The sequence below is a fragment of the Peromyscus maniculatus genome, chromosome 4, assembly GCF_049852395.1.
Source record: "Peromyscus maniculatus bairdii isolate BWxNUB_F1_BW_parent chromosome 4, HU_Pman_BW_mat_3.1, whole genome shotgun sequence".
NCBI lineage: Eukaryota > Metazoa > Chordata > Mammalia > Rodentia > Cricetidae > Peromyscus > Peromyscus maniculatus.
The window spans coordinates 5,495,899-5,510,014 of NC_134855.1; the positions used below are offsets into that span (position 1 = coordinate 5,495,899).

The following is a 14,116-nucleotide window of genomic DNA, read 5'->3' on the forward strand; positions in this document are numbered from 1 at the left end:
GCCTTTGTGACAGTCTCAGGAAGCTGGACCCATGACTGAGTTACACAGCTTTGATGGACACTCAAGTTAGCACAAGGAGCCCGGCCCATTCTTATTTATTTATATTCAATTTTTTCATTTATTTTATATGCCAACCACAGTTTCCCCTCCTTTTCTCCCCCCACCTCCCATTTACTCCCTCCCCTCAACTCCTCCTCTGTTCAGGAAGGGGCAGGCCTCCCCTGGGAGTTGACAAAGCTTGGCATATCAAGTTGAGGCAGGACCAAGCTCCTCTCCCTGCATCCTGGCTGGGTGAGGCATCCCAGCATGGGAAATAGGTTCCCAAAAGCCAGCTCATGAGCCAGAGACAGGCCCTGATCCCACTGCTAGGGACCCTGCAAACAGACCAAGTTACACAACTGTCACCCACATGCACAGGGCCTAGGTGGGTCCCATGCAGGCTCCCTAGCTCCAGAGTCTGTGAGGTCCTATGAGCTCGGGTCAAGCTGTCTCTGTGGGTTCCCGTCATGATCTTGACCTCCTCTTTTTAATTTTTTAAAAAAGATTTATTTTTAATTATGTGTAGGTGTGCATGCCCGCATGTGGATCTGAGGAGATAGGGGGGTCCCTAAAAGCAGCTGGCTGGGATATGGCCAGTGGGGTACCTCCCACTTTGGACTCCACGAAGACACAGATGTGTAGGTCAGCTGCCAGCTCACAGCTGGGAAAAGGGACACAACAGAGCACAGCCACATTGCTGGGTGTGAACCATGCCCCTGAGCTGGAGGACTTCTGGCCACAGCGGGCAGCAGATGACAGGGAGTTAGGATGACCAAATGGCCAATAGAGAAAGCATGGGGCCTGTCGGCACCGCAGCCAGAGGTGCCGGCAGAGGCTCAGAGACCAGGTATACAGGATGAACTACCTTGAGATGGGGCTGGGCCAGAGCCCATCAGGGCCAGCGAAGCATCTTCAAGACTAAACATCAGTGACTGGCAGGCTGGCTCCCAATGACCCCGAGGAGCTAAGATCCCTGGTCACAGCTCACCTAATGTAGCACCCGCACTGTGACGTCAGGCGACTCATGCCCCAGAGGCTCTGGCCAGCTGAGACCATGCACCACCACCGGTTGTGGGGAGCAAAGCCCACGATCCCAGTGTCCCTGAGCAGAGGGAGGACCAGATGTGGCTTTTGTACCGTTTAGCATGCCTGGGAAATCGACTGCCAGTGTATATCACCCCAGAAGATCCACCGTGGCGTGGCCATCTCAGCACTGCGGACTCACGGCTTTAGGAATTCAAAGCAATATACAAGAGGGTATTTATGACTTTTATTTTAGTATTTTAATATTGAATACATGACAAGATTTAATGACCAAATTAGTCATTTACATTTCAAAGATATCTAAATATAAAATTGCTAAAAATTCAAATACACAGCAAGCTACAAATAATATTTCTTTTTTGGGGAGATAGGAATGGAAGACATTAGAAAAGGGTGCCCCTGTTGTCTGAACAGATCAGAATGAGAGAGACATTCATTCAGATGACCCCTTTGCAAGGAAACACACTTGACTCTGAGATGCTTAAACACAATGATTTAAAAAAATGTTTTAAAACATAGGTGCTTGAGATATTGGCCCATGGCGCTGGCCCAGGACAGTATGAGAAGATGCTGTCACAGGAGGGACCATGGTGAGGTCTGCAGAGGCATCTGGTGTAGTCAGAGGTGTGGTGTCAGGGTGCTGGGTACCTTGCCTTTTCTGCTCAGAACTTTGGGTGCAAGGACATGGGTTCCCCTCTACTCCCCTTTCCTCGACACAACTCCCTCAGCAGGCACCGGGAAGAGGGTAGGAAACAGGCTTCAGAGCCAGGGAGGCAGACTCTTCTGGATTCAGGTTGACCGTCTTATACTTGTTTTGAGGAAATGAGAGACCACTCTGGCTAGGAACTCAGTACCTGGAGACACACTATCTGTCACACTATCCTACCAGCACCTGTCTCTCAGGTCACAGGCGCTGGCATGTTGAGAAGGCCTTTGAAGGGGAAAATGATAGGCGCGCGCACGCACGCACGCACGCACGCACGCACGCACGCACGCACGGTCCTCATTCCTAACTTCTGTAAGATGCTATTCTCAAAGCAAATGAACTCATTTAAACAAATAGCATAGTTAACTACTGGCTAAACCCTAAACATTGCTTCTGAGAACTCCAACCACAGCCTTTGCAACCTGCCTGTTCAATACAGGAACAGATTTAAAAGAAGATAATACAGTCAATCCTCTGCCCCCCAAAAATGGTCCATCATACCAACCATGATAAGGAGTACACCTGTTTATTAAAAGGAAAAAAAGAAATGTACATTTTTGTTCCTTGTTTGCTTTAAGAAATGTGGTCAAGTTGCAAGGAGATGTCTGGCATGGCTATGTACATCCTGGTGGCACTGCCAGGCGGTGAACACGGCGGGGCTCCTCCAGGAGGTGGTCTGGCTCGGCGGCATTGCGACTGAAAGCCACTGCCAGGTTCCCGTCCAATGGCGATGTCCCTGGACTCCAGAGTAGGGCACCCCTACCTCTCCCCCTCCCCTAGAGCCCAGCAGCCCTATGCCTGGGAGCTCAGGCACTGCAGGATGAAGGCGGACTCTGGGCACCTGGCCCTGCAGACAAGCTGGGCTGTGGCGACAGATTGGAGGCCAGTGTCACTGCTGCCCTGATTTCTTCTCCTTCTGGAAGCTGAAGCTTGTACGTCTGTTCAGTTTTCTTTGTTTTTGAGCAAAATAGTCAGCCCGGGCGGTGCTCGCTCGTGACTCCAGGATGTAGTTGACCTAGAGAGCAAGAGGACATGGCTGTCACTTGGCAGCACTGGCTGTTCACCAGGCCAGAGCACGGGGTGGAAGGGACCTGCTTTGGGCTGGTGACCCTGGACTAGCTGCTTCTGCCACCACAGCCTGGCAGGCCAGCATGAGGCCCTTGCTTTACAGTGGACAAGGAGGCCAGTGCAGGCTGCTCAGTCACTTGGTGTGGGCTGCCTCCCAGAACGCCCCCTACTCCCAGCTTTGTCCAGTCAGCGCCACAAGCCCTGGTTGTCACATGACCCCCCCCTCCCCGCCCCCAGCCTCCACATCTGAAAAATATGGTGGGTGACGTCACAACAAAGCTCCCTTTCAGCCTCCTGACAGCCTGGCCTGGGACTCCCTCCAATGTCCACTGCACCCCACCAGCCAGAGCCAGTAAGAAAAGCGAGGCTGAGAGGCTACAGAGGGCTGAGGTCAGGAAGTCAGGGTGGACTTCCGTTTGGAGTGTGTGTTTTCTCAGGGCCACCTGTGCCCCTTCAGACATGGTTTCCTTCATGGCTCTCTGTCTTCTGCCTGGGCTTGTGAAAACATAAAAGTGTTTCACTCTCATACTTCTCAAAGGCCTGGCTCGAAAGCTGAATCTCGGGCTGGAGGAGGGCAGCCGCACAGACCGAGTCCCTAACAATGTCCCCCCAAACTTGTTGTGCTAGTCATCGACAGTGGAAGCACAGGCTAGCGCACGGGTACAGAAGGCCTGCCTCATTCGGCCACAGCCTTGCCACGTTACCAGCTGAGAGCCATAAATCCGGATGCAGGCTGGGGAGCGTGATCTGGGACGTGTGACAAGGTGTGGGATGGCGGGAGGCAGTGGGACAGTGGGACAAGGTGTGGGATGGCGGGAGGCAGTGGGACAGTGGGACAAGGTGTGGGATGGCGGGAGGCAGTCTCTACTTGGTAAATGCCATCTCTGGCTCATACCGTCTGCTCTCAGTGGACCCAGTGTCTGCAGTGTATTTTTGGCACGTTTAATTTGACAAAAGCATTTTAAAATGGTCCTTAACAAGCCAACTATTTCCTAAATTTATTATCTTCAGTACTTTGTGATAATCACATAGATAATTTTAATGCAAGATTAATGTAATAATCAAAAGATAAAAACGCCCTTTGGTCTGCCATTAGCTGGTTAATATGCTGTGGCTTAAAACGGGCCCGATTTTATGCACTATGGAGTGGTTTACTTTCGATGCTCTTTACAGCTTAAGGCATAAAAATATAGGGAGTTTTCATGGTCAATAAAGCCACAGACCCCATCACTCCATCACAGAAGAACCCGGTGTGAAGAGCCCAAGGGTTCCTCAGAGATTCATCTCGAGGCTGGCAGAATGAGGGACTGAGCACTGTGTGCTCCAGCATATCAGGATGAGTAGAGGGCAGCCCTGAGCAGAAAGGCCTCCAGTGAGGCTCTGCCCACGCGCTGAGACTTTGGGCCTCTATCTACTCATCTATTAAATGGGGACAATGATGTCTACACTGTGAGAAAAGTTGGGAGGGTGAGATAAGATATGGCACATGAGACACCCTAGGTGTAGCTGTATTCAGCCTCTACTGGGGGGTTCCTTCATCGTCCTACAGAAAGCCTCTGTGACGGCCACACTGGCACTAGCCTTTGGCTCTTAATTTTGGTCTAAACTCTCATTTAAGCTCTTGACATGTCACCTGAGTCTGAGATGAACCCTAGAGAGCCCCTGATTTAACATTCCGGCCAGGGCCTTGGTAACCAAGCTCAGGTACAAAGCTCATACAGCCCTGGATACACATGTGAAGGGAATGTCGGAAAAGCTGGAGTTGAGCCTCTGAGAGCGGGGCAGGGGTAGTGAGACTGAGCCCTCAGGACCATGGTCACTAGCTGTGAGCCGGTCAGGTTCTGGGATGAAGCCCTCTGAGGTGCGCGATGATGCGCCATCTACAAACATCCTGAGACACACACAGGCATTACAGGGGAGGAGGCAGCCCGGGGGTGGGGGGCTCTGCAGAGAGGCGTCTGCACTGAGGGAGCGCGCTGTCCTGTAAAATGATCTCTCTGTACTTGATCTTCCAGTCTCATACTCAGGTCATAAACCTGTGTTTCTGTCATCAATCTGCTCTTGTGAAAAGTATTCTGATGTCAAACACAGGATTATAATTTTACTAGAAGCCTTCTCAAGACTTGAATATTTTAATGCTTGCCATAAAAATAAGTCCAGGCCTTGATGAAGTGGGGGACTGCGGTATTTTTTACCCACTTCTGAACACCTAGCACAAGCTCCTTGGACGGTCTTGTGGTGGCCTGCCAAGTAACTCTTGGCTTGCTGGGAGTCTGCTGAGTGGGTGCTATCCTCACCCTGGTCCCCTGGGGGCTCTGGTCAGCGTGGCCTGCGACCTTCCCCATCTGCTCATGACACTGTGTCTGGTCCTCAACTGTCCTCCCAGAAGCTTTATCCTTTACATTTCTCAGGTGGCCGTGAGGTCTTTGAACTGCTGTATTCATGTCAAGCCAGGGCATTTTGGGGACAGCAAGCACACACTTCAGAACTGGCCACATCTACTGTTAATCTCTGGTTCTGCCGACGTACCAGAGTCACCGTCCTAGCAAGGGCCCCTTTCCTCTGGGTTTTTTGTTCATGCAGGCAATGGGGACACCTTCCTGGGCCCACCTCACACTTGCCGAGATTCAATGGGAACTCTGAGGGGAGCTCAGCTCCTGCCACTCTCATGAGAGAGTGATCCAGAGGGGCCAGGAATCTCGTCTGGTTTACTTGACACCTGAGCAGTCCCTTGCAGGTGGGGGCAATGGAGATACCCTGATGGTCACCTCACAAACAGGGAACCGAAGCCAGAGGTATAAGGTGACCAGTCAGGGCCACCGAGCACAGGGCAGGGGATCCTCTTCCTTCTCGCTCCTCAGCTCTGTTTCTTCTACTTGTTAAACTGTGTAGGATTTACCTGGGGAAAGGAGGCATTCTGGTTGGCTTTATGCCACAGAGATCAGAAGCCTGAGTGGCACAGGGTGCTTCAGAGAAGGGGGCCAACCCCAGGTCCTGCCCTAGATAGAGCTCCTGAATCAACACGACCCATGATGTGGATGTAGCCTCTTGGCAACCCAGCTTGCTGCCTGGCCCCTTCCCAGGCTGCTGTGAATCTGCCTGTTCACCCAGGCAATGTCAGCCAGCTTCCCGTTATAGACCCACATAGCGGCTCTGTGACTGTCAGTATCGCACTGTAATGTCTACTTCGGTCTGTCTCCCCTGGTGAGGCAGAGCTCCCTAGGGACAGAGTAGCCATTGCTGAGACAGCTGGAGCGCTAGCTTGACAAAGGGGAGGAGCCTGGTGAATGAGCTGACTCCTACCAGGCCAGCCCCAGTTGGCCATGCTCTCAACAGGTCCGGAAAATCACCTTCAGTGATTCAAAGCTATGGTCTCCTCGGCTGGCGCCTGAGCCTCAAGGGGCTCCTGACAGTGGCTGGGCAAGTAAGTGGTGCATGAAAGGTAAAGAACCCAGAGGAAGAACCAGGCCGTTGGGGCTGGAAGGAAGCTGGAGAGTCTGGCTTTGGCTAAGGCTGGTGTGGCTGGGCCTGAGACTAGCCCAGGTGGAACCCCACCCTCCCACCCCTGGGTTAAAGGCCACACTGGACTCACCTTGAGCACGATTTCACTGACTGTGGCTGCATCAGACTCGAAGTAGAGGTGCTTATAGTCATGACTGCTTAAATACGTGAGCTTAAATACTGCGTGACCTGGAGAGAGGGGAGGGTCCTGGTGAGTCACCATGGAAGGTGGGGTACCCCGTGTGTCCTCCCTGGTCCAGATATGAGCAAGAGCACGTGGAGGTTGGACGGCAATGTTCCCTAGGATGGCTGGGTTTTTCATCACAGAATGGATGAAATCCATCTAAGGCAGACGATGAAGACTCACAGTCCAGGTCCCCTCTGTACAACGCTGAGGGGTGTACCCCAGGAGGGCCTTCCTAACGTACTGTTTTTATAGGGTCAGTACCAAAGCACTGGTATCTTGAAGGCAGAAGGCCAATTCACCCCAAGAATTACTCTGCAAGCCAAGTGACTTCCCGTTAGCTTAAACTGAGTAAGCTAACAGGAACGAGCAGCAGCAGCAGCAGCAGCAGCAGCTGCCTGCCTTTCCCAAGCTCTGGCTCCTGCTAGGGGGCAGCTTGGTCTGGCGGTCCTGCATGAACACTGCTCCTAAAGGCCATGCAAGAATGGGGTGGAGTGCTGTTCTGTAGACAACACACAGCCAACCTTACAGTGCCATCCACCTGGATTTAAATGCTTCCCACTCCCTTCCAACCAACCCCTTTAGTTAATGACCTCACTTCTTGGCTGTTGCTCGGTCCAGCCTCATGCCATCCCATGCCCAGCCTATGCTGTATGGGCCCCGAAACATCCTTCACCATGACATGCACAGGAGAGTTCTGGTGTCTCCTGGATGCTCCTCCTGTGTTGCCATCCCACTGTACATGGCTGTCAGAGCTGGTTCTTGTTTTGCCTGCCTGTAGCTGTCTATAATCTTTTCTGAACTTGATGGCACACACATGCCAGACAGGTCCCCAATTCTAATTGGAGCCAGAGATGCCAGTAAGTGTGACCTTCAGAAGGGCAAGCTAAGAGGAGACTCTGGGGTTCCTGGCCTCAGCCTTAGGGTGCTGTGGGATGGTCTGTATGTCAAATTTGTTGCTCTGATTGGTCAATAAACAAAACACTGATTGGCCAGTGGCCCAGCAGGAAGTATAGGCAGAACTAACAGAGAGGAGAATTGAGAGAACAGGAAGGCAGAGGGAGACACTGCCAGCCGCCGCCATGACAAGCAGCATGTGAAGATGCCGGTAAGCCATGAGCCACGTGGCAAGGTATAGATTTATAGAAATGGATTAATTCAAGATGTAAGAACTAGATAGCTAGAAGCCTAAGCCATTAGGCCAAACAGTTTAAATAATATAAGTGTCTGTGTGTTTATTTTATAAGTGGGCTGTCGGACTGCCAGGGCTTGGCCGGACCAGAGAGAAAACTCTCCAGCTACACTAGGGGAGACTTCCCAGTTGGTCTACACATGGCTGGCCTTGGGACCTGCGAGACCCAGTGCCCTTCCAGGCAGCTCTTCCTTCTTCTCCAGTTGTCTTGATGCTGGTTTCCAATGGCAACCAAAGGTGCACTGAAGACACGGTCCTGCTCACGGGATCTGCCAGCCCAAGAGCTCTGGGCACGTGACACAGAGGCCTGCAGGCCCCAGCCCAGGCTCTTCCTCTCAGCTTCCCCAGGCCACACAAACCCACTAGGCCTCCTCATCTGCTGTCCTTGTAATTGAAGCAGTGGCTGGTCACGTTATTAATTAGTAACATGTCACCCACATTACTGTAAGCTCCTCTCCTTCCCGGAGAAGTCTTCTGGGGACTTTATTTACAGTAGCTAATTTTTCAGATCTCCAAAAATAAACTGATATATGCTGTACATTTGTGGCCAGAAAAGTTGAGCTGCTGGTATTTTATCCTGGAAACATCATTACAAGATACTAATTGGGACTATAAATCCTATACTGAAAAAAATAGCTAATAATTTCTTTTAAAAAAAAAAAACCCTTCACTTTTAGTTACTTGACACATTAGGCTTGATTTGAAATTGTGGCTCTAAAATGTAAGAATTTTTGACTGGGAAACTAATCATTCCATTAATGTATAAATGGCTTGTTTTTGATAGGGAAGTGAACTCTCAGTTCTGTCTCCCTCTTTCAGTGTTAGAGTCTTGGTGACATCATCTTGTGGAAGAACAATGCAGAGACATTTGTTGGCCATGCTGTGACCAAGCAGACCTATCTACAAAGGACACAGGGCTGTGAAGGACAAACAGAAACACTCCCCTAGGAGCCCTTACTGTGGACACCTGGCCATGACACAGACATCATGGCCTGGGGCTAGAATGGACCAGAAGGTCTTAGGGAGGCCTGCAGACCTGAAGCTTCGGGGTTCACTGACCACTCTGATAAGTGATCTCCTGCACCGTCTACACCACCTGCTTCCGCCTGTCACTGACAAACTCTCAAGATGCCGGTGGCATACTTGAGGAGCTGAGACATTATTAAAAATGTCCTGTAGTTTCAGCAGAGTCAAAATCACAGAGGACATGTGAAGTGCAGTGCACAGGCCTGAGACTGGGGACTGCAGCACCACGCAGCATGTCAACTGTGGGCTCACAGAGGGAAGCCTGGGCTTGTCTGCACAGGAGTTGGGTGTAAAAACAAGTCATTGTTAGCCAGATCTCAATGACCAGAGGCCTTAACCCCTGGACCCCGACACTTCTTTTTGTTGTTTTTAGAATATGTGTTTCCCTTGCCTGTTCCCAGTTCTCACTCCAGTGTCTAACTGGGGGGTGGGGGGTGGGAGGGTGCACAGGTGGGAATGATGAAGGGCCCACTCTCCTGGGCTTGACCGCTTGCCCTTGGCAGTGGAAGCAGTCACCCTACTGAGGGGAATAGGGAGGGCCCTGACACAGTGCTGTGCGTTCTTGAGCAACCCCAGACTCGAGCTAACCATCTGTAACTGAGTTGAGGCTGGTGGGTAGCCACAGCAAGCAGCCATGGGCCAGACAGAGCCTGGGGTCCAAGCACAGGCCAAGGACAGTGGTCAGATTTTTACCCATGCTGAACTGCAGGACAAGGGGTGATTTGCCTCTAAGAGGTTCGGCCTGGAGGCCCCTCACTCCAGTTTCCAGGCTTTGCTGTCCCAGATTCTGCCAGAGGACCAGTAAGGCAAGGGACAGGGAAATGAGTGGGATCAAGTGTGACATTGTTAGGAGGGTCCTAACTACAGAGGATGTCATGGAGATACAGAGGTAAGGTGCCTTGTCTGGTAATGGGGAAGGGCCCTCAGGGCGGTTTTTATGGATGACAAAGGATGCTGGGTAAGGAAGGCACATAGTGTTGGAAAACTAGCTCTGAAGGGAGTCAGAGCAGACCAGGTTCACAGTGGGCAGGCCAGAGGGACTGGCAAGGCCTGGATGTAACAGCTGATGGGGCCACTAGTGGGACTGAAACAGGGGAGTGGCATACATAGAAAATTGTATTTGGGGTGCTTCCCTAGGGTTCCTAGAGTTTAGTGGCCAGGTGGCTGTCCATGTGGCACTGAGCTGGAGAGGGCAGAATGGATGCTGACTTGAGAGAAGGCCACGGTGGGCAGACTTGGACAGCAGAGTCAACAGAATTCACACTTGGCAGTGCCATCTAGTTCCCACCTGTGCATGTGAAGTGTGACACACTGACTGACACAGATCTGTCAATGAAACAGAAATGATTTGTGCTACATGGTGAACTTTCACCGCAGGTGACTGCGAAGGACTCACTGATATCAGAGCTGGGACTGAGAAGTCTGCTCTTGCATCCTTTGTTGCCATAGCAACTCAATGCCTACCCTGAGCAAGGGGGGAAATGGCACCAAATGAGAGTGGCAGCCCATAAGGCATGAGCATTAGGGACCAGGTAGACAGGTCACCCTTGGAAATTCAAAGAAAACCACCAGTTTTCATAGAAAGGGGTAAGCCACAGCTGCATGCTGTCTCTGTAAAAATATCAGCTGAGGAAACACTACTCATGGAAATCTAGCATTCAAGTTAGTTTGAAGCATTAAACTCCACTTGGAAATGAAGCAAAACAGAGGCCTGAGATGCTGCAGAAGGCAGGCACCCCAGAGTCAGACCTCAAGCCCAAAGTTGATGTGGGCTGCAGTCCTAGCCGCCTGTGGTCTCAGCACATTATCACAGAGACACGATTCTAGCTTGCAACCTCCTAACTGGAAGAAGGGCTCAGTGAGGGTGACTCTAATAACTGACAGAACTGCTGTCCGGGGAACACACTTTTGAAGGTTTTGTTTTTAATTGGGCCTTTTCTGAGCCAACTTGCCTTTACACACCATAGGAATAACATGCAGCATAATGGGGTAAATGTGGCCTCTTGGCACTGGTCACATGCCTGGGGGAGCTACTGAGACTCTACATTTGCTCTGAATATTGAAATGGAACCCTGCGTATGTAAATGTGTCTCTACATTCACACAGTTTCAAAGTGAACCAGAGAAGATGGACCCGAGCAGTAAGAGGGTGATTACAGCACAGCTCTTAGGAGCAGAGACGGTGAGCCTTCTGTTGTAATGTGTCTTCTGCTTCTAGTTTCACTAAGACAAGGCTGCTGCTGTCTCAGGATGGGGCAGCCACTTAGATCCTGCTGTGCAGGGAAGTGCTCCTGGAGTGGGAGGGGTCTCTGCTGACATACCTGTCAGACCAACAGGATGACACTTGGTATCAGCTCACAGCCACCTCTGCCTAAAACTCCTGGTGCCACACTTGCCGAGAACACCAAAATGAGCGGGGATCTCTTTCATTCCTTTTCAATTACAGGAATTATAAAAATACTAAAATTGCTCAAAATTCAGAAGACAAAGGAAAAACCTCCATATTTTACCTCTTAACTCCAGCAATACAGCACAGTAACACCCATAGGGGCTTTTCTAGCCATCTCCATGTTTTCACATGCTTTACTGAAATCTGAGGTTTTGTTTTGTTTTGTTCAAGACAGGGTTTCTCTGTGTAGCCCTGACTGGCCTGGAACTCACTGTAGACCAGGTTGGCCTCTAACTCAGAGTTCAGCCTGCCTCTGCCTCTGAGTGCTGGGATTACAGGTGTGGGCCACCAATGCCTGGCTAGTTTTGTTTTTTTAACTTAACCCTTTGTTACAGTCCATCTACTGTGCTAGTCTCTGTAACTTCTCTTTCAATGGCTGCATATCACCCCAGCCAGCGATAAGAACTATGCCTCACTCTGGGGCTCTGCTGGCACCTTGGCTACTTAGGAAATAACAGTACCATAAAGGAGGCTATTGGGTTCTCAGTCTCTTTATGGCAGAACAGACAGAAACACTCTGCTTCTGGGGCTAGACCTTCTCTAATCTCTCTTGTCTAGAAGGGCATATAAAACCACACTGGACTTCTTGGGGAAATGGACAGTAGCACACTTTCTTTTGGGCACAGCACTCGCTGCCTCTATTTATTTTGTTTTGAGACAGAGTTTCATGTAGCCTAGGCTAGCCTCAAACTTGCTATGTAGTTGCAGCTAGCTATGAGTTCCTGATCCCCCTGCCTCTATGTTCTGAGTGCTGAGATTGAAGTGTCCAAGACAATGCTTGTTTTCTGTAGTTCTGGCTGTTCTCTGGCCTCAGCTTGAGTTGCCAGCTGAGCACACTATAGTGAGAGAGGAACCAGAGCACAGTGACCTCTGCCCTCTGACACATGGGTTGCATTTGACCTACTTAGCTTCTGCATGGATCCTGTGAGTACTCTGACTCACACTTTGACGATGGAGCAGGGGTGTCTGCCTCAGACCCTTCTCCAGGTATCAGGGGTTCCCAGGGGTTGAGTTGTGGTCTTCACACCACATGCATCTCCCTTTAAAGGCAGAGAGCTGAGTCACTGTATCTGCTGGACACATGGGGGAGGATCACTTCTGGCTGGGAAGAGGGGTAGCTATGCATACTGAAAAGCACTGGCCATGGAAGTTGTGATATTGGCAGACTGAACTCATGATCAGTCAGAACTGCAAGTCCAGAAATTGATGCCCATTTCCAGTTTCACTTGTATTTAAAATAAGAAGTATTAAGGCCAGGTGGTGGTGGCGCATGCCTTTAATCCCAGCACTCGGGAGGCAGAGCTGTGAGTTTGAGGCCAGCCTGGGCTACAGAGTGAGTTCCAGGACAGGCTCCAAAACTACACAAAGAAACCCTGTCTCAAAACAAACAAACAAACAAACAAACAAACAAACAAACAAAAGCAAAACAAAACATAATAAAAAATAAAAAGAAAGCTACACAGAGAAACTCTGTCTCCAAAAAAAAAAATGTAAAAAAAATAATAAAATAAAAAGAAGTATTAACTTTTCCACTCTCACAGTAGGAAAAACTGTGTCCTGGCCACATTTGAAGGCATGGCTTTGATGGTCTTATACTTCAGGTCTGGGTCCAATATAAACAGCTGTGCAACCAACACAATGGATTCTGAGGTGTCTGTTAAGTCCTCATGCCTAGAGAAGTTAAAGTCAGCTCATCATGCAATATTTAATCTGGATAATAAATTATGACCCTAGAAAGAAAAGACAAAATAATACACAAATGCTCCATCCTTCCTTCAAGTGAAAGCTCTTCTGGTATAGCAGGAGGTGTCGCTGCACACCAAGCCTAGGACTCATCCCTGGCCAGTTCTTACATGTCCAGCCCTCTCTGGCCTGTGGCCACACTCTCACCCAGATCTTGACTATGTCCTCATTGATCCTGTCTTCTCCAGGTCCAACCATCTACCTGGGCTGGTGGCCCATCCCTATAATCCCAGCTCTCAGGAGGCAAGGCAGGAGGACTATGTGGAGTTTGAGGCCAGCCTGGGCTACAGAGCTTGCGGCTATGTCTCAAATCCATCCAAACACCACCAGCACCTACCAGGTCTGGATCCATCACCCCCTCTTTAATGCTCCCCATACTTTGTTTCCTGGCTGCCATCCTTCAACTCTAAGCATTTAAATATGTTTTTCAAGATCTTACATCCTAATTCTCAAACTTTTTGGTCTTAGGATCCCTTTATAATCCTAAACATTACAGAGGAACCTAAAGTTTCAGCTTATATGGATTATAGCTATTAATTTTTATTATGCTAGAAGCTAAAACTGAGAAATTTAAAACAAATTTATTCATTAAAAATATAATTAAGCTCACAAGCTAACATAAATATTTTTAAATTGAAAAACCTTTATATTACCCCAAAAGTTTAGTAAGCAGGTTTTAGAAACATTATTTTACTTTTATTATATTAGGCTACATTAGGCCATTGTCATTTGAGTATATAATGTGCTTCACATTGAACCAAGGCCTCATGAACGCTAGGAGAGCACTCTACAGTATGCGCAACCTACAGTCCAAGCAGCATAGCTCACTCATGTTCACACTAACCCTGGTAAGTGTGTGTGTGTGTGTGTGTGTGTGTGTGTGTCTTTAGGTTAGTTGTAATACAGAACATAAACTCTCATTAGTAATTTTTATGTACTGTTATATTAAAATCCACTGGTTAGAGGCCAGATGTGGTGGTGTATACCTCTAACCAGCCAGGGCTACGTAGTAAGACCCTGTCTGTGTCAAACCAGCCAATCAATGAACCAACCAAAACAACAACGAAACCCCTCTTGGTTGGTCTTAAATGTTGAAAAAATTTTCCTTCTTGTCTTAAAAAATAACAACAACAAAAAAACCCAAAGCAACAACAACAAAACAAAC

General features: G+C 49.4%; 1 protein-coding gene across 11 annotated transcripts in view; it reads right to left on the reverse strand.

The window, feature by feature from the left end:
• Nucleotides 1-1,287: 1,287 nt before the first annotated feature.
• Mapkap1 (MAPK associated protein 1) overlaps nt 1,288-14,116 on the reverse strand; it is a 216,661-nt gene continuing 203,832 nt past the window's right edge. For 10 of the 11 annotated variants that reach the window (XM_042274816.2, XM_006988721.4, XM_016007181.3 and 7 more), the window contains 2 exons: nt 6,450-6,547; nt 1,288-2,804 (listed from right to left, as the gene is read on the reverse strand). In XM_042274816.2, coding sequence (XP_042130750.1) covers nt 2,679-2,804; nt 6,450-6,547 — 224 coding nt within the window. In that variant the 3' untranslated portion in view covers nt 1,288-2,678. The remainder of the gene's footprint in view (nt 2,805-6,449; nt 6,548-14,116) is intronic. The other variant, XM_076568833.1, reaches the window with a different exon arrangement.